This window comes from Gigantopelta aegis, chromosome 2 (genome assembly GCF_016097555.1).
Source record: "Gigantopelta aegis isolate Gae_Host chromosome 2, Gae_host_genome, whole genome shotgun sequence".
Taxonomy (NCBI): domain Eukaryota; kingdom Metazoa; phylum Mollusca; class Gastropoda; order Neomphalida; family Peltospiridae; genus Gigantopelta; species Gigantopelta aegis.
In genome coordinates this window covers 19,052,111-19,074,020 of record NC_054700.1, presented here as the reverse complement: position 1 = coordinate 19,074,020, position 21,910 = coordinate 19,052,111, and the positions used below count along the sequence as shown (strand labels likewise).

Genomic DNA, 21,910 nt, shown 5'->3' with positions numbered 1-21,910 from the left:
ACCAAATCAAATCCCATAGACGACAATAGTAACATATACGGCTAAAACTCCTACCTGCAACGTATCAACCGACATAAACGCCACGGATATAAATACTACCACCCCTTACACTTAAAGTGAATCAGAAAAAAATGGGGGTCAAGCTGCTCGTTTCTGAGATAACGGGTAGCGTCTATGACTACCCTAGTTTCGCACAAAATTTGAGTACTTTTTTTTACAGGTACCCCATACATGTTTCAAGCACAAGGCTACTTGACACATTGGTACTAGATGAAATAAAATTGCACATTTATTTTACCCAGATGAAACTATTATTTTTTACAACCAACACACTCACATTTATAACCAATCACAGGACTTGTGGTGTTCACTTCTCTATCAAAAGTTCGGTGCACCTCGAACTTTGACCCAGCCGGAAGTTATTTGGTATTGTACTACCTAAATATGTCGCATGACCTTCCCACGATGTTGTGATCTTTTTAAAAACAGGGAACTACGGAAATGTTAATGGCAAACGATGTCGTATGACGGTCGACGACGTCGTAAGACATGGTACGACCGTCGTACGACATCGTACGAGGTCACACGACCAACGCACGACTGTCAGCTTCTCGGCAGACAATCGTAGTGAAGTCGTACGACCTCGTACGAAGGTCGTACGATGTCGTACGATTTCCCTACGATTGTCTCAGATGCGTCGCAAACCCATCGTTTCCAGTGTGACCACACAACTAAGAGGAGGGGAGATTCATCTGATGATTCAAGTGAGGAAGAATGCTCTGATTCGGACTAATCGCATCTCTGTCATATGTCATAACAATGTGTAACATAACACAAAAGTATGATTGGTGACTTCTAAATATGTTTTAATTGTGTTAGCGTGTCATTTGTGAAAAACAAATGGCCAAAAAGTACCATTTTCAGTGTAAAATGTTTTAATTGACATGCTTTAAATGGTTTCATTTGATAGCTGTTCGATGTACGGCTGTTAAAAAGAGCTTAGCTTGAAATATAATTAGTTCTCCTGACATACAAACCCCATGTCTTCCTTCCCGTTCAAAAGTTACGTTTTTGCTCTACCGGATGGCAGCCATCTTGGATTTCTGGGTCAAAATGATGTCAAAACGTCAAACTGATGTCAGACTCGGAATTCCCGTGGTCGATTTACCTGTAAAAGTGTCTTCATACATGATTCTAGGTGCTCTTGTTCAAAAGTTAATTTGTTCACGATGGCGCCGGCGGCCATCTTGGATTTGGCCTTCTGGCGAAAAATGCCGGAATTTTTGGGAGGGACCTGGGCACTAATTTTTTTTTATAAAAGGTTCATAGACGGTAAATCAATCGTCAAAACATGTTAGCCAGAGAATGGTCACGGAAGTGCTATACTGGACCTAACTATATCAGCCGAGTCATAGATCATAGATATCTAGAATCTCACCCCATCGCACGACATTTTAACTCGGTCTGACCAAGGCTTTAGTGGACACTTTCGATGTCATGATGACCGGCCTCGGTGGCGTCGTGGCAGGCCATCGGTCTACAGGCTGGTAGGTACTGGGTTCGGATCCCAGTCGAGGCATGGGCTTTTTAATCGAGATACCGACTCCAAACCCTGAGTGAGTGCTCCGCAAGGCTCAGTGGGTAGGTGTAAACCACTTGCACCGACCAGTGATCCATAACTGGTTCAACAAAGGCCATGGTTTGTGCTATCCTGCCTGTGGGAAGCGCAAATAAAAGATCCCTTGCTGCCTGTCGTAAAAAGAGTAGCCTATGTGGCGACAGCGGGTTTCCTCTAAAAACAGTGTCAGAATGACCATATGTTTGACGTCCAATAGCCGATGATAAGATAAAAAAATCAATGTGCTCTAGCGGCGTCGTTAAATAAAACAAACTTTACTTTTTCTTTCGATGTCATGAATGATGAGTCACGTGGACGCATCACGAGGGTTCACCTGTAGTCAATGAAAACATCGAAAGTTAAAGTGTGTTTTTGTCTTTCGACAACACTAGTGCACATTGATTTATTAATAATAGGGTATTCGATGTCAAACATTTTGTAATTCTACTATATATTCATAGAAAGGAAACCTGCTACTCTTTTCAATTAGCAGCAAGGGACCTTTTATATGCATCATGCCACCGACATGATTACACATACCACGGCTTTTGATATACCAATCGTGATGCACTGGCTGGAACGAAAAATAGCCCAATGGGACCACCGACCGGGATCGATCCTAGACTGACTGCGAACACTTTATCACTGGGCTATGTCCTGCTTCGAAAATGCGCAAAAAAAAAAAAAAAACACACCACGAGAAAGATTATAACTGACTTGTATTGTGCACCTAAGTGGCTTTTCATGACGCGATAACGAAATTTGGTTGAGTAAGAGGTGGTCTCCAAAACGTGTGCGGTTATGCATATTTATTGCACTCTTTTGTCAGTGGTATCAATCTAATTATGTGAACAACAAAACCATAACACACGGTTTGAGTCATCTTAGCGCTAATGTCACCTTTAGGTAGTACTAAATCAAATAACTTCCGGCTGGGTCAAAGTTCGACGTGCTTTTGATAGAGAAGTGAACACCACAAGTCCTGTGATTGATGATAAATGTGAGTGTGTTGGTTGTAATAAAAAAATAGTTTCATCTGGGCAAAAAATGTAAGCAGTTTTATTTCATCTGGTACTACCAAGGCAAGTGGCTTTGTGCTTGTAACAAGTATGGAGTACCTGTAAAAAAAAGTACTCGAATTTTGTGCTGAATTAGTTACTGACAAATACTCCAATAATTATTATGAGCAGATGACAAATAATGTAAGCTATAGACTAAACCGTAATGTTTACAACATAACTTTAATTCAATATCAATATTCAATATCAATTCAACATATCTGGGTAATAAATAGTCAAGGCTAATCATTCCTCCATACTGCAATCCAATATTATCTTACAATAGAGGGAAGAGGAAAGGGACCCCCCAAAAATAATTAAAATAATAATAATAATAATAATAATAATAATAATAATAATAATAATAATAATAATAATAATAATTACATAGCTTCCCCAAGTCAATGATTCAAGGTACACCATCATTGACATTGTCACATTGATCTGGGGCAATTAAAAAGAAACAACCCTTGAGAACTATAACTGTTCAACTCCTTAATAAAGCTTTTAACAGATAATGAAAGACACAAAAAGTGACAGTCTCATAATCTTTCATTCACCACTTACTGACTTTTGGAGTTCCCTTGCTACTAATGAAAAATTGTGGCGGGTTTCCTCTCTAAGACTATGTCAAGATTACCAGTTATTTAACATCCAATAGCCGATGATTAATAAATCAATGTGGTCTATTGATGTCGCTAAACAAAAACAAACTTAACCAGCTTACCACGTCTAGCACCGAAAACTGTAAAAGAAAAGGGACTGTCTTAAACTCATATTAAAGTTAAACACTAAAATGAATTTGTTTTCACTATTAAAGCTGCTTTTCATAATTTATTTCAGAAGTAGTGTCATTTTATTATTAAAAATAGTGATTTTCGTACACTTAAAGTGGCACTGGTCATCCGGGTTTCGGTAATACCCCCAAATGCAGTTTTTTCTAATTCTAAAAACGCACGTTCGTCTGAGAAGTAATGGTTATGGAAACAAGCTTTGTTATTTGCAATCTGATTAAAATTAGCTCTACTGGGTCTACCAGTAGATCTAACAGCATTGCTTAGATTCCCATGTCCAGGTGACATTTCATCTATAAATAACAATTTAAATATCGACCAATTACACTTCGCCTTTTATAGCGTTATTCGGGAGCATACAAAGTCTAAAAATATCGGGCGAGACTATTTATGCAATAGGCGAACTTGTTGGTCTATTTCAACATTGAAAAATACAGGGGGAAAGTGCAGTAATAAACTTTGGATTGTATACTAGTATAAACAGATTTTATGGCTATACCATCATGTTTTTTTGTTTGTCTTGAAACAAATTTTATATAAAATTTTATATTACATTAGTTTCCGGCATACTTCGTAATTCACCCGAATTATTTCGTATACCCTCGGCATAATCCCGAATGTTTTCAAATTCTTTTCAAATCACTGGCATGATTTTGCAAGTAAGGTTTTGATTGGTCGAATGAAAGGTCAACTGGACATGAGCTCCAACAGGCTGCTGTTAGATCCGCATGTAATAGTGGAGCTAATTTTAATTAGATTGTGTTATTTGTAGACGGTATTTCCCTATTTAAACATCACATACGTTATCTTCTCTCTGTTATAACTTTATCCAAATATGTTGCAGATTTGTAGGTTAACTAAATTTAGTGTCCATTTTCACGGACTGAAACTAGGGTCTGCGTCTTTAAGCGGAGCTGGTTTAACCATCTCTCCTCCGATGGATCTGGCGCTGCTCCACGACTTGTATGTTATATAAAAGTGTACGTACTGAGTAGTCTGTGCAAACAGATTATAGGGAAATATGTTAAATACTTCCGTCGAAAAGGTTAAAAAATAAGAAGAAAAAAATTAAAAAAAGAAAAGAAAATTAAAAGAAGAAAAAAAAAGGTGGGGCAGGGGAGAGATAACATTTTTAAGTGTCATATTATGCCAATCTTTTTTCTTTTACTTTTTCACTTTCATTTCTAACGTGACAGCAAACAGACGAGATAGTTTAATTAACGTCGCTTCAAAGACACGAGGGGAGACGAAGGGCGAGAAAACCTATAGTCCAGATGCTAAGCAAAATGAATTAATCATGGAACTGTCAGTTACATACAATTATCGATAAAAAAATTGTCTTTTTTATCAACCCATTAGCAGAATATTATAAACGAACTTGACAAAAAGCTTCCTATAGGAGTAAGCTAAGCGCGTGTGGTAATTTTAAACTTCGGGACCATGGTGGTTTGGAGTGAGAAAATCATGTCAGTTATATTTTACAATAGGATGAAAGGGTGAGTGTTTTTTCTCCTAAATTCAGTGTATTAATCATACAATTAGGGAATGGTATTGTTTTTAAGTACAAAAGGTCGACAATTTTTTTTTTTAATAACAACAACAACAAAAACCCATTAAATCCCTCCCTAAAACAACAACAAATAATAAAAAACCCAGACACCCCCCCCCCCCCCCCCCCAAAAAAACACCCCCCAAAAAACCCCAAACAAACAAACAAACAAACAACCCCAAAAATTCAAAGAAACAAAAAAAAAAGAAAAAGAAAAGAAAAGAAGAAGAAGAAACCCAGAAAAAAACCCCACACCCAACAACAAATATCACGGCCTTTGATATTCCAGGCTGGAATGTGAAATAGCCCAATGGGCCCACCGACTGGGATCGACCCCACACCGACCGCGCATCAAGCGAGCGCTTTACCACTGGGCTACGTCCCGCCTCTTCTAACCACTGTGGTTAGCGTGTGCCATGTTGATTCTGAAAGTTAGGTCAGGTCAGTGGGCTTAACGGGCACATTCCGAGCAAGCTGTTTTAGCGCACGCCTTTCATGGGCACAGGACAGGATTGATTCTGAAGCATCCTTCCTTCATAAGTAAGCCCACGAGCATTATCACGAAATCAGCCTGCATAGACAGACGCTTCTTCGACTTGGGCCTAGACTTATCTCCTTAATAAGCTTTGGTACATTTGGTGGTGAAGTCACACCATGTGGCTGACACGACCTATATAAACACCAAAGTCACACCCAGCATTTCAACAGCAGCGCCTGGGCCCGTGCTTATAAAATCTTTACTCAATCTTAATCTCTAATGAAGGAAGGAAATATTTTATTTAACGATGCACTCAACACATTTTATTTACGGTTATATAGCGTCAGACATATGGTTAAGGACCATACAGATACTGAGAGAGGAAACCCGCTGTGGCCACTTCATGGGCTACTCTTTTTTGATTAGCAGCAAGGGATCTTTTAGATGCACCATCCCAGACAGGGTAGTAAATACTACGGCCTTTGATATACCAGTCGTGGTGCACTGGCTGGAACGAGAAATAGCCCAATGGGCCCACCGACGGGGATCGATCCCAGACCGACCGCGCATCGAGCGGACGCTTTACCACTGGGTTACGTCCTGCCCTCAATCTCTAATGATGTCACACACATACAATGTGTATTGCGTTGACATGACATTAGTGTCTCAGGCTCTATTAGAGTCTCGCGTCTCGACTCTAAAAGTTGTATAAGCAACAGGTCAGAAGCTAATGGGTGGAGTTGAAACTAATGACTTTACAGCAGATGAGTCAACCTTTGAAAATTGTCTCCATCCAAACATTCCAGCACGTAAAATATAATGAGACCACCTCATTAATAGTCTTCCCCAGGTTAAACGCTGTCTTCCAAAAGCAAAAGATGGACATATTAATTTTAGCTTTGGATTCCAGATTGGTGAGCTATGGTGAGTCTGCAAAATATTCGGTTTATCGCCTGCATATGCATCAATTCACAGTATGGCCGCGCAGTAAGACGTCTGCTACCCAAAAGGCAAAACCTATAGTCCGTCCCATCATTTTATAACCAGGTTTTTTTGTAAATAATTTCAGTTTGGTTTGACGTAAGAAGAAAAGTAAAAGTGTTTGGAAAATAACAACAATATACTATTTTTTGTGTGCAAACTACGAACCAATCAGCTCAGTAATAAACAGCTTGTAGTAAATTCCGTAGCAAGAAAAAAGGCGTTCCCAATAGGACGGACTATAGTTACTAAAAATTTTTTAATAATTTGCGAACATTGAGATAATATTATTTTTCAAGTGTTTATTTGAATTATTGCAAACTAAAATGAAGTTAATTGGTTTTATCAGTGGTAAAATTGGCAGATTGATCTTTATAAAGCCAATACTTGATACCACTTAAAACCAGCTAGCCCGTCCCTAATGAGCCACATCGTTACTATTTGTGGTGGCTCTCAAACTATGTATCAGTTAGTACGTTTGTCAAGGTGTACCGGCATCGGTGGTGTCGTGGTTAGGCTATCGGATATAAGACTGGTAGGTACAAGGTTCGCAGCCCGGTACCGGCTCCCACCCAGAGCGAGTTTTAACTAGTCAATCGGTAGGTGCAAGACCATTACACCCTCTTTTTTCTCACAAACTAGTAACAACTAACCCACTGTCCTAGACAGACATCCCAGATGTCTGAGATGTATGCCCAGGACACAGTGTTTGAACCGTAACTGGATATAATGAAATGAAATGAAATGAATGGCAAGGTGGCTTGAGATGCATCGCTCTCCTTACCAAAAACATAGTATATGTTGCTTCTGGTCGGTCTGGGATCGATCCCCATCAGTGGGCCGATAGGGCTATTTCTCGCTCAAGCCAGCGCACCACGACTGGTAGATCAAATGGCATGTGCTATACAGTCTATAGGATGATGCATATAAAAGATCCCTTGCTACTAATGGGAAAATGAAGCGGGTTTCCTTTCTTAGACTATAATTATGTCAAAATTACCAGTTGTTTGACATCCAATAGCCGATGATTAATAAATCAATGTGCTCTAGCAGTGTCGTTAAAAAAGAGAAACTTATGTTGCTTGTGATGAAACGTCACAGGAAGCTCCCTATTAACACCTGCTGAAAAAATGTAGTTGTACGTCACATCAAATATGGTGGTCATCATTAATTTAATCGGGCTGTAAACGTAATTTCGAGTCACTTAAAGGGACAAACCCTAGTTTTTAAACACGAATGCATATTTTTCACTATTAGAGCCGTTTATGATCACTGAAATCAAACTTTACTTATATTTTATTGTTTAGCTTATCCATTTCCGTACAACAGAAGTTTTTCTGGTCATCCTGGTGTTTCTAATACCACAAAATGCATTTTTAAATATATTTTTAAAAACGCATGTGCGTCTGAAAAGTAATAATTATGGAGTCGAGTTTTAATCTATTTTTAACGGTATGTCATCGTTTCAACTTCACAAACTCTTGTTTCACTCTCTTGTAATGTTATCCAAATGCGTTTTAGCTTTGTAACTTAACCAAACTTAGTATCCATTTTTACGGGCTGAAACTATAGTCTGCGCCTTTAAAGATGAATTTACACAAGGCTCGAAATGTTGGCCTGCGAAACCCAGACCAATCATTTCAATATTTGTGTGTGAAGTGGAAAACAACAAAATAAATAAATAAATAATAAATAAATAAATAAATAGCCCAAAACACCCTTAACAAACACACGCAACAACAACACAACAACGACACAACAACAACACAACAACAACACAACAACGACGGTATGGACTATCCTTCTAACGGCTATTTTAGAGGCAGCCCATTTTTATACGCCCGTCTATGATGGGTCGTATTTTGGTATGGCGTTGTCCGTCCGTCCGTCCGTACGTCCGTCTGTTAACCTTTTCTTGTCCGGACCATATCTTGCATACAGATGCATAACAGGACCATCAGACCTCACATGTAGGAACAACTTGTGATACAGGTGTGTCGCGTACTATTACTAGTTCACTGTGACCTACTTTTCACGGTCTACTGCACATATCAGTAAATACTTGTCTGGATCATATATTGCATACAGGTGCATACATGACCATCAAACCTTACATGTAGGAACAACTTGGGATGGCGGTGTGTCGCGTACTATTATTATGCCATTGTGACCTACTTTTCACGGTTACTGTACATAACAGTAAATCCTTGTCCACACCATATCTTGAACACATATGCATACAGGACCATCAAACTTAACACGTAGGAACAACTTGTGATGGCGGTGTGTCCATACCAAGTCAGTGGCGCGTTCACTGTTTATTTTCCAAGTCCTTTATTTGAGTTGTACAACTGAGCCCAGTGGTAAAGCGCTCGCCGCGTGCGCAGTCGGTCTAGGATCGATCCCCGTCGATGAACCCTTTAGGCTATTTCTTGTTTTATCCACTGCACAACGACTAGTACATCAGCGGGTTTTCTCTCTAAGACTATATGTCAAAATTACAAAATTGATAAATCAATGTGCTCTAGTGGTGTCGGTAAACAAAAGACAGTTTTTTAACTTTTCAATTGTACAGCTCGCCAGCTTAAAGGGACATTCCTGAGTTTGCTGCATTGTAAGATGTTTCCGACTAATAAAATATTTCTACGATTAAACTAACATTATAAATATATTTTCTTGTTTAGAATATTAATGTCTGTATATTCAATGTGTTTCTGGTCGTCTTAATATTTGTAAGAAGCCCAAACTGGATTTTGTCTTCAAATAATTTCGTAAAAATATTTTTTAGGAAATAAAATGAAATTTAACCTAGTACAAATATTAGAACGATCAGAAACGTTTAATATACAGCCACTAATATTCTAAACAAGAAAATATATTTAATATGTAAGTTTAATCGTAGAAATATTTAATTAGTTGACAACATCTTAAAACATTGCAGCAAACTCAGGAATGTCCCTTTAATACAATAAACATAAATATACAATATATACTTATACAAAATAATGGTGGATGTGGTTTAATAAAGAAACCTAGAAGCATGTACAGTAAAATGAATGTATTTATATATCTCCAACATTAATAATTTTCATAACATAATAGAACAAACAGAAATATATAATATTATGTACATATATAAAATAAAGGTAGATGTCGTTTAATAAATAATATATAGCCATAATCATGCAGTCAAATTGATACATTTTTAAAAATATATTTCCAACATTAATTATTTTCATAAATAATAGAACAAACAGAAATATATAATATATACCTGTATAAAATAATTGTACATGTGGTTTAATAAATAACATATAGCTACAGGGGCGTAGGCTAGGGGGGTCGGACGAACCAACACACACACACACACACACACACACACACACACACACACACACACACACACACACACACCCACCCCGCTGAAACAAACGGTCCGCTTACATAACTAAAACATACAGGTTTATACATATGGAGTTTCTGGTGGTGCAAAAACAAAATAGAAAAAGGTCCAGTTGGTTCATATTCGAACCCCCACCCACCCCCAGGTCCAGATCCCGCTACGCCCCTGAGCTATAATCATGTAAACTAAAACTGATGTATTTTGTAAAAATATATATTGAAATACGGCAACGGCTGCACTAAATCACTCCTGGGCGTGGATTCTATGCTGCGGTATTTCAGTAATATCCAAAAACCAATTCAGATGGACACAATATCTGCTTTATTTCAAACAGTTATTTATTTCAAGTAACTGTTAAAACTTTCAAAGAATTGTGACGTCAGTAGATGGCGCCACCTACCGACATCGCACAAGTCCGCAACAGTTCGTACCAAAAGTACAGCGCCATATACCAACATCGCCCCCTCATACCACAATATTTCCAACATGAATTATTTTCTTGTAGATCTCTAGATCTCTGATCTCTACATTCCCTCGTTTCCCTGGGTTACGACGAAATTACTCTGGAATTAAAGAATTAAAGTGACTCATTAAATTGACTCATTAAATTGCTACAGCTGACGGGGATGACTTTCAAGGTATGATATAATGGTATGGCATACTTTTAATAACCAACTGCCAAATGTTAGTGGCTGACATACATGTGATACGAGTGCATGCAATCTTCTTGAAGATATCGATCGTTAGCCATAACGATGTCACAAAATAGCGCGAACGATAATGCCTGGCAGGCTGAACGACAACCAGAAGTGCCATTATGGCAGTGGGTGGTGTTAGTAGCAATATTCCGGCCTCAGTGGTGTCGTGGTTAAGCCATTGGTCATGAGGCTGATAGGTACAGAGTTCGCAGCCCAGTACCACCTACCAACCAGAGCGAGTTTTAAACGACTCAATGGGTAGGTGTAAGACCACTACACCCTCTTCTCTCTAACCATTAACAACTAACACACTGTCTTGGACAGGCAGCCCAGATAGCTAAGGCGTGTGCCCAGAACAGCGTGCTTGAACCTTAATTGGATATAAGCACGGAAATAAGTTGGAGAGAGAGAGAGAGAGAGAGAGAGAGAGAGAGAGAGAGAGAGAGAGAGAGAGAGAGAGAGAGAGAGAGAGAGAGAGAGAGAGAGAGAGAGAGAGAGAGAGTTTTAATATTGTTAGGTACCCTGTTTTAAATATGGATATGGCGGTTGGTCGAGGATCAATCCCCGTCGGTGGACCCATTGGGCTATTTCTCTTTGCAGCCAGTGCACCACGGCTGGTATATCAAAGGCCGTGGTACGTGGTATCCTGTCTGTTGGATGGTATACACAATAGATTCCTTACTACTTTTGGAAAACGATACAGCGGGTTTCCTCTCTAAGATTATATGTCAACATTAACAATGTTTCACATCCGATAGCCGACAATTAATAAATCAATGTGCTCTAGTGGTGTCGTTAAACAAAACAAACTTTTAACTTTCACCACCATGTAAATACTATTTACCGTACAGAAAGTCATTTGCTTAGATGAAATTATCGCAGAAAGGTCAAGGGAAACTACTCTTAGGGGAAGTCGTAAATGTTCCGCACATTTAATTACGTCCGGCTTTGGAGATGAGATGAGATGTTTTCGGGGGTCATTATATGGTGTGCGGTATTGATGACAGTGGGATATGATCCTTTCTCATTACCGACAGTCGCTATCTCTCTATATCGTATTCGTAGTACCATAGAAAGAGGTTTATGAGCTTATTCAAACAACTGGAGGGACCAGGTATACGATATATATTATTGACATGAAACAATTTAGAATGTTTATAATAAATAGTTTTCTAATAACATGGTGAATTATGAATTAAGGGACACTACTCTTAGGAAAATGTATAAATCTCCCACACATTTAATTACCTACGCACTGGGTGATGAGGTGGAACCTCGAGATACGTCGTCCCCTGTTTTTTGGGGAGCCGGTACGGGGTTGCGAACCGTGTACCTACCAGCCTTATGTCCGATGGCTTAGCCACGACGTCACCGAGGTCTGTATATATATTACAGTCAATGTCTAAAATAAGGCAATTTGTAAAATGCCTGAAATCTTCAGACAATTTATAAATTGCGCGATTCACTCAGTCAATTTACAAAGTGTCTGAAAGATCCAGTCATCTTACAAATTGCCTGGAAAATGAGCCTCTTGATTTGACAGACTGACTGAACTGAGTCAGATGAAAGAAAATGAAGATAGTGTATATCTTTATGACTTACTTATTCAGTATGAAAGACGAGTTGATGTGAGAGTTCACTATGACCACGCATTGTGCTCTTAAGTAACTGACATTCGTTTGATGTTGTAAACACCACATAATATACTAAAAGGCAAAAGTTATTGTGACACACAAAAGACAAAGATAATTGATGGTAAGTTTTTACTGTCGTGTATGAAACGTTATAACATGGAAAGAGAAATGTCCGAAGGTATGGAAACGAGCAATAGTCCATGAAAAGGGCGCACCTGCCATATGCAATTGAGCCACATCATTAGAGGGGGACCAGAGCGAAGTTCACACAGTCAGTAGCGAGTGTGTCCACCTTGAGTATTGATACAGGCCTGGCACCGTCGTCTCATTGAGGCCACTAAACGCTGGAGAAAGGGATGGTACGGGCTGTGAGGGTTGCTGGCTGGAACCTGCTTCGCAGATGTGTGGTTCGGATCCACGTGTCTTGGCGAGGGGTTGTTACGGGTGGTCGGCCGCTACGGGGACGGTCCCTGACCTGGTTGTTTTGTTGATATCGTTGCCACAAGTGCCATATCATGTTTCTGTGGACGTCGAATTGACGTGCGACGTCACGCTGCGAGGTCCCAGATTCAAGCATCCCTATGACTCGCCATCTGTCATTTTCACTGACAAAATTGCACCAAGCAGTTCACTAATGGTATTTTTCTGACTTCTGAAGGATGCACAGAGTGGCAATGACTGAATGTCTGGCCTTTTATTGTGAACACTGGACAACATTTCTCCCGAATATTCCATGTTTCTTGCACAAAGCATGCAATCGCTGCAACAGCTGCTTGGTTGCATTTCTTTGAGCTGTTTCATGCACATTTTATCTGGTTTACATCCATAAATCCATTCACAAATGTATTACTCCAAACAATCCATGTCACAATAACTTTTGCCTTTGAGTATATAACAACATTAACTGAAGATTAGAGATATACCTTTGATACTTTTGATATTTACACAACGTGAAAGACAGAAAGACAAATATCGTTTTATAATAATAATTAAAAAAAGCAAAATCATAATAACAAAAATAATGATCTTAGTAACTAATCAGAAAAACTACGAAACGAAAAATTAGTATTTAATATGCAGTAAAATGTTAGTTCTTAATGGGGCACCCTATACACGGTAATACGGGAGAGGCTGATTCAGACATAGGAAATTGCAAGTGAAGTTTCACTGTGGTTACGCGGTGCAAATTATGTCATATGGATTCTGTCCAAAATGCTATTAGGAACCGCCTGATATTGTCAATATGTGTTAACTAGACATGGAATTCGACTTACCTAACGTATCTCGTCGTCTGCTAGCTAGTGAAACAGATCTATGAATTAATTTCCCGTTCCGTTTTCCTGAATGTGCATAGTTGTGACATTTATTTTCCTCAGGTAATGATCTTAAAAAAAATATGTTTTTCAGTGGTAGCATGCAGGGTTAACAGTTTATATAAAAAATGGTAACCCTATTAATTCCATGGAAAAGAGAAAGAATATTAATAAAAAAAAAAGTAAAGTTTGTTTTATTCAACGACGCCACTAGAGCACATTGATTTTTTTATCTTATCCTCGGCTATTGGACGTCAAACATATGGTCATTCTGACACTGTTTTTTAGAGGAAACCCGCTGTCGCCACATAGGCTACTCTTTTACGGCAGGCAGCAAGGGATCTTTTATTTGTGCTTCCCACAGGCATGATAGCACAAACCATGGCCTTTGTTGAACCAGTTATGGATCACTGGTCGGTGCAAGTGGTTTACACCAACCCATTGAGCCTTGCAGAGCACTCACTCAGGGTTTGGAGTCGGTATCTGGATTAAAAATCCCATGCCTCGACTGGGATCCGAACCCAGTACCTGCCAACCTGTAGACCGATGGCCTAACCACGACGCCACCGAGGCCGGTTAAATATATTAATAAAAGGCCTGCTCGGTGATGTAGCGATTAAGCCATCGGTCATAAGACTTGGTTCACCCACCGGTACCGGCTCCCACCCTGAGTACTAGAAAAAGTCTGCCACTTATATTGAATACAAAACATTCCAATAAATAATTCAATTGTTTATTGTTATGTATCTCTTTGGTTGTTGTTATTTTTTAAATATGTCAACGATGGTGCTTTAAAATATTGTTTTGAAATGGGCGTTCGCGCGTTTAAATATTAAAAACCAAAATATTCCGAAAACATATTTCCATTAGGTTGGTCGTCCTACACCCAGAGCGAGTTTTAACGACTCAATGGGTAGGTGTAAGATCACTACACCGACTTCATTCTCACTAATCACAAACAACTAAACCCATTGCCAGGGATAGACAGTCCAAATAGCTGAGATCTGTGTCCAAGGACAGCGAGCTTGAACCTTAATTGGATATGTGAACGAAACTAACAATAAATGAATGAATGAAAAAAAGAAGACCATTACCTAACGTGAAAACTACAGGTTCATAAATGTACAAGCAAATAATCTAGTAGAAATAAATTGGGCTATGATGTAGTCCAGTGGAAAAGAACCCGCTTGATTCGAGGTCGATTTGGGATCGATCCTCGTCGGTGGGCCCATTGAGCTATTTCTAGTTCCAGCCTAGAGCACCACGACTGGTACATGTATATCAAAGGCCGTGGTATGTGCTATCCTGTCTATGGGATGGTGCATATAAAAGATTCCTTGCTACTAACGGAACAATGTAGCGGGTTTCCTCTCTAAGACTATATGCCAAAATTACCAAATGTTTAACATCCAATAGCCGAGGGGCTGAACGTAGCCCAGTGGTAAAGCGCTCGCTCGATGCGCGGTCGGTTTGGGATCGACCCCGTATGTTGGCCCATTGGGCTACTTCTCGTTCCAGCCAGTGCACCACAACTGGTATATCAAAGGCCGTGGTATGTACTACCCTGTCAGTGGGATGGTGCATATAAAAGAGCCCTTGCTGCTAATCGAAAAGAGTAGCCCATGAAGTCGCATCAGCGGGTTTCCTCTCTCAATATCTGTGGTCCTTGACCATGTCTGACGCCATATAACCGTAAATAAAAATGATGTTGAGTGCGTCGTTAAATAAAACATCTCCTTCGTTCCTTCCATTAGCAGATGATTAATAAATCAATGTGCTCTAGTGGTGTTGTTAAATAAAACAAACTTCTTCTTGAACGGCAGGTGTTTAAGCATTGTAGTTACACGCGTATAAGTCATGAACAGGCTTCGTAAATTCGGTTCATTCATTTTACCGGACAATCTATAATAAAGGAGGATGTCCACGCATGATGCAATACGTCACAATTATTGCCTACGTAAAAAAGCGGTAGCTATATAATTCCAGTGAAAAAGAAAAAGAAGAAAGGAAATAGAAGACATTAATTATAAAAAGTGAAAATTACACACTCGTAACAGGACAAGCAAATAATTGGATATACCAGTTGAAGCAAATTAATTTTATTGGAAAAAAGCTATAGATGGTGATCGCCAGATGTCATGCGTTACGTTACCTTATAAAATGCGATGTGTCTCAATTATCGGCTACTTGTTTTGCCGAACGCTTGCCAACAATTTGACTGGTACCATAATCTTCTAATGACAACGCATTTGTCTGACGTTACCGGCCTCGGTTGCGTCGTGGTTAGCCCATCGGTCTACAGGCTGGTAGGTACTGGGTTCTGATCCCAGTCGAGGCATGGGATTTTTAATCCAGATACCGACTCCAAACCCTGAGTGAGTGCTCCGCAAGGTTCAGTGGGTAGGTGTAAACCACTTGTACCGACCAGTGGTCCATAACTGGTTCAACAAAGGCCATGGTTTGTGCTATCCTGCCTGTGGGAAGCGCAAATAAAAGATCCCTTGCTGCCTGTCGTAAAAGAGTAGCCTATGTGGCGACAGCGGTTTTCCTCTTAAAAACAGTGTTAGAATGACCATATGTTTGACGTCCAATAGCCGATGATAAGATAAAAAACAATGTGCTCTAGTGGCGTCATTAAATAAAACAAACTTTACTTCTTTTTTTGTCTGACGTTATGCGCAACAACCGCCGTCCTGAATTGACCAACATACAACTGAGGAATATTTAGGTGGGCGAACGATCGCAGTCACTCCTTACAGGGGCGGGATTTAGCACAGTAGGTTGGGTGCTCGCTTGCGGTGCTTGCGTCGCAGGATCGAACCACCTCGGTGGATCCATTCAACTGATTGAGGGGTTTTTCTCGTTTCAACAAGTGCACAACAACTGGTGAAAGGCCGTGGCATGTGCTCTCCTGTCCACGGAAAAGTGCATATAAAAGATCCCTTGCTGCATTGGAAAAAATGTAGCGAATATCACAAAATGCATTTCTCATGTTTTGTTTAAAACGCACGTGCATCTGAGAAGTAACAGTTATGGAGTCGAGTTTTAGTCTATTTTTAAAGGGTATTTCACCATTTCAAAGTCACAGACTCATGTTTCACTCAATTGTAACTTTATCCAAATGTGTTACAGGTTTGTAGATTAACCAAACTTAGTGTGCATTGTCATGGGCTGAAACTGGTCAGGTCAGGTCAGGTCAGCTGTTGTAGCGCACGCCTGGCCAGGAAAGGTGGGGGGGGGGGGGGGGGGGGGGGGGGGGCGAGAGGAGGGACCGCCTGCACTGGCAGGGGGGGGGGGGGGGCTGAAACTTGGGTCTGTCTCTTTAAATACATCATCTTCTTTAGAGGTGCGTCACGTAGCCCAGTGGTAAAGCGCTGGCCTGATGCGCTGTCGCTTTGGGATCGATTCCCGTCGGGGGGGGGGGGGGGGGGGGGGGGGGGGGGGGCATTGGGCTGTTTCTCGTTCCAGCCAGTACTCCACAACTAGTATTATATAACAATGGCCGTAGTATGTATTATCCTGTTTATGGGGGTTCGGCATATAAACGATCCCTTGCTGCTAATGGAAATTTTTTTTTTTTTTTAATGTAGCGGTTTTTCTCTCTAATATGTCAAAGTTACCAAATGTTGACATTTAATAGCCTGAAATTAATAAATCAATGTGATCTAGTGGTGTCGTTAAACAAAAGAAACTTTGTTAAAAGGAAAGAGAAGCCCATTGCCTGGCGGCAGCTTGCTTCCTACTTCAATTTCCGTATTTTTCTTAACCATAAATATTATGTCTGAAACTGCAGATGGACAATAGTGAGATTTGATACACTGCCAAAACTCGGCCGTAACTGCATATACATTTTTTAAATTGGTTGTTATTATTGATGTTCAAAGTACCATGCGATCCATAAAAAGTTGCGATATATATATACAATAATAGTTATAAATAAACCACGAGGCAGGCACAAATTTCGCTAGCCTGGGTAATCTGACTACAAGAGAGCAAGACGGACATTTGGACAGTCATCAACACTCTCTTACCGTCAGAGACCAATCAATATACATTCTGCTCAATCGCTGCCTACCAAACGGTAGTCAAAGATTCTCGCTCTAATACAACAATAATCCTATGTTTGACGTCAAATACCTTTACATCGATCATTTTCGAGCTGTCATGTAAAAACGCGTAGTGACGTATAGCTGTTTGGGTAGTAGTGCTAATATGAATAAATGTTATCCAGATTCGGGAATTTTTGTTTAGTTCGCGCAAAAGCCAGTCTGCCCTTCTGCAAAAATGGGAGCCCGTACGCCCCTTCCCCAGCTCCGACGCTCCCTGTACATTTGATCGTTTTGTCACCATATCTCTTCAGATGCGGGACATAGCTCAGTGGTACAGCGCTCACCTATTTCTCGTTCCAGCCAGTGCTCCACAACTGGTGTAACAAAGGCTGTGGTATGTACTATGCTGTCTGTACTATGCTGTCTTTGGGATGGTGCATATAAAAGACCCCTTGTTGTTAATTAAAAAGAGTAGCCCATGAAGTATCGACAGCGGGTTTCCTCTCTCAATATTTGTGTCCCCTTAACCACATGGCCATATAACCGTAAACAAAATGTATTGAGTGCGTCGTTAAATAAAACATTTCCTTCCTTCCAAATCTCTTCATTTAAAATAGTCTATATAACTATGTTTAATTCTACCTGTTTATATTCTACGAAGAACTTCTGCCAACGTAAATACCTATTGTACAATAATTGCTCATATGCTGTTGCTTTGACGGCCTGAGTATACCGTACTGGCAATGGCAATTAGAAAACTTGCAACTTCTGTCGACTCTTGTGTCTTTCCTACTTTTGGGAAGGATTTAGCTCAGTCGGTTGAGTGTTCGCTTGAGTTGCTTGCGTCACAGGATCGAACTACCTCGTTGGATCCATTGAACTGACTGTTTTCTTTCTCGTTCCAACCTATGCACCACAATTGGTCAAAGGCCGTGGTATGTGCTTTCTTGTCCGTGGGAAAGTGCATATAAAGGTTATCTTGCTGTATAATGGAAGAATGTAGTGGAGTTCCAGCCAGTACACCGCGACTGGTATATCAAAGGCCATGGTATGTGCTATCCTGTATGTGATATGGTGCATATACAAGATCCCTTGCTACTAACGGAAGGCTGTAACGGGTTTCCCCTATAAGACTCTATGCCAAAATTGTCAAATATTTGACAATACCCGATGATTAACACATCAATGTGCTCTAGGTGTCGTTAAACAAAACAAACTTTTCTAAATACGCTGGTACTAGTACGCTGTATGTTGGTGGCATTTTGTCTCCCATTGCTATACCTTATATCTGTCTTTTAATAGTTTCCACCAAGAGAAAGTAGAAAGTATTGTTTTCCAAGACAGACTCGATAGATTAAATGAATCCTTCATGTGTGTCAATGTGGGACAGGGCTATTCCACCCGAGGGTACATAATGTGTTGTCAGGGACGAGGCTTGCCGGAATAGCCTTGTCCCACATGGATACATAATGTAGGATTATTTTTCTCCCATCTAGTAGATAAAAAAAACAAGCATTTGGGGAAAACGTGATAAACATATATAATCCTACATTATATATATATATATATATATATATATATATATATATATATATATATATGTATGTATGTATGTATGTATGTATGTGTGTGTGTGTGTGTGTGTGTGTGTGTGTGTGTGTGTGTGTGTGTGTGTGTGTGTGTGTGTGTGTGTGATATATATCAGAGATGAGCGATTACTTGACAAAAGTAATTGATTACGATTACGATTATTTAGAATGTCACGATTACGATTACAAGATAATTGAAAGTAATCGATTACGATTGCGAATACATTGTTTAGCAACGTGATTACAATCATGATTACAATCATGATTACATTTCCACAAATCTACACAAATAATATATATTTGCATGTATATATTTTTTAATCTTACAATAAAATAACCATAACCATTGAAAAGATCGTACCCAAAAATGGTTTCTACTAAAAGTATAAACCGAAAATGATAGTATAATTTCATTATGACAGCAGGTTTCCTTGTTTTTATGAAATATAAAAGCATTTCTTGCGTTATTTCGCCGTTTACGTGACGTCACCCAATGTTAATATCAACTCAAACAAGAGAAGTCACGTGGTCATGCAAGACCAATTTATTCCGCATGGGCTGACGTCATGGAATACTCCTGTCTTGCATCGCTAGGGATGGGGGAAATTTCTGTCTGACGTCAGCTCTGGATGTCTGTCTAGCCAGCATGAAATTGCTTCTCATTGTAGTTCACGTTAAATGTTTGAGTACAGATTATTTTTACACAGGCGTTCGGGTCTTGGTTGGACTTCCCAGGTGTTTGATTAGTACCAGTCGATGGCACACTCAAGCGCGCTACGCTATATTGCTTGTGTGCTAATCAAACACCTAGAAACTCCAAAGCATCACCAAAACACATTTGGGTTTTTGTTGTTTGTTTGTTTGTTTGTTGTTGGGGGTTTTTGGGGTGTTTTTTTTACATCGAATGTTACAAATTTACTGTTTTTGCCTATATGTTATGGCAGATAATTAATATATATATATATATATATATATTGTATCTCGGGTGTAACTTTTTACCTTTTATATCATCGGCTTCAACACGATATCAACAAAACTGCTAATTTTGTGTGTTGTACACACTAGATTCCTGATTGGTCGAAGGTTCAGGTTTGGTGGTATATCAAAGGCTGTGGTATGTGCTATCTTGTCTGTGGAATGGTGCATATATAAGATTCCTTTGCTACTAATGAACAAAAAACAATGTTGCGGGTTTCCTATCTAAGACTATATGTGAAAATTACCGTGTGTTTGACATCCAATAGCGGACGATTAATAAATCAATGTGTTCTAGTGGTGCATATGTTATTATTGTCGTCTATGGGATTTGTTTTGGTAGGATACGCCCTAATACAAATTGTTGTTTCGTCGTAGATTTACGTTTACGTGCAAAACAAAGTTTACGATGTTTTGTGAAACAGGACCCAATACTATAGTAACATCGTAAACTTATGTATAGATTTATACACTTGGGATCTATCTTCTGTACTAAAACATCCATAAACATAGTCAGCGTTTCTGTTTACTGCATAATTCCTGTATATCTTATTTTCTTACACACCCGTTGGTGAAAACACTGCTCCTCCTGCGGCTGCTCCTAAGTAACAGGTCACCAATGCCATAATCCCCGATGAAAAACAACACGATGGAAATCGATTACACTGTGACGTACAGTTAACCTGATAATCATGTGTCTGTATCATATGTCTGTGACGCGTAAGTCGGCTACAAGTGCAAAGGGTTGTAAATATCGTTTAGTCGAAAAAGATGTTAAGATTTGCTTAAAACCTGGTTTTTGAGGATATGTAAGAAATAGAATAATACATTCGTGTCCGTTTGATACCATTTATTTCACAACTCGTTGTTTAGAAACGTATCAAACTCATTTTCGCTCTTAGATACATCTTTAAACAACTCTTTGTGAGATAAATAGTATCTAACAGCCACTCATGTATTATTCTTTATATAACTCATTACAGTTACATCGGCCTCGGTGGCGTCGTGGTTAGGCCATCGGTCTACAGGCTGGTAGGTACTGGGTTCGGATCCCAGTCAAGGCATGGGGTTTTTAATCCAGATACCGACTCCAAACCCTGAGTGAGTGAGTAAGGCTCAATGGGTAGGTGTAAACCACTTGCACCGACCAGTGATCCATAACTGGTTCAACAAAGGCCATGGTTTGTGCTATCCTGCCTGTGGGAAGCGCAAATAAAAGATCCCTTGCTGCCTGTCGTAAAAGAGTAGCCTATGTGGCGACAGCGGGTTTCCTCTGAAAAAAACAGTGTCAGAATGACCATATGTTTGACGTCAAATAGCCGATGATAACATAACAAATCAATGTGCTCTAGTGGCGTCGTTAAATAAAACAAACTTTACTTTACTTTACATTGCAGTTACACGGTTTTTGGAGTGTAAATTTTAATCCTTTATTCAAAATTGCATTTCGATTTACGTTAGTCCATTTCTGTTAACAAAACAGGAAATACGATAATTCAACAAAGGATTGGAACATTGAACTGTACACAGTTAAACCCCCACCCCTATATATATATATATATATATATATATATATATATATATATATATATATATATATATATATATATATGTGTGTTGTCCTCTAACTTACCCATAATATCCATGTTATAAACCCATGTGATAATTTACTTTATTAACCCGGTTAATAATGGTATGCAAATCTGCAAGGTCTCTAGGTATTTTGTTGCTGTCTATGGGTCATTTGCTTACAAGCCAACAAGACCTGTGT

At 39.4% G+C, this 21,910-nt stretch overlaps 1 protein-coding gene across 1 annotated transcript in view; it reads left to right on the top strand.

The window, feature by feature from the left end:
- The first annotated feature begins 549 nt into the window (after nt 1–549).
- LOC121387580 (melanin-concentrating hormone receptor 2-like) overlaps nt 550–21,910 on the top strand; it is a 68,163-nt gene continuing 46,802 nt past the window's right edge. The window contains exon 1 of the mRNA XM_041518743.1: nt 550–666. Within this exon, the coding sequence (XP_041374677.1) occupies nt 550–666 (117 nt within the window). The remainder of the gene's footprint in view (nt 667–21,910) is intronic.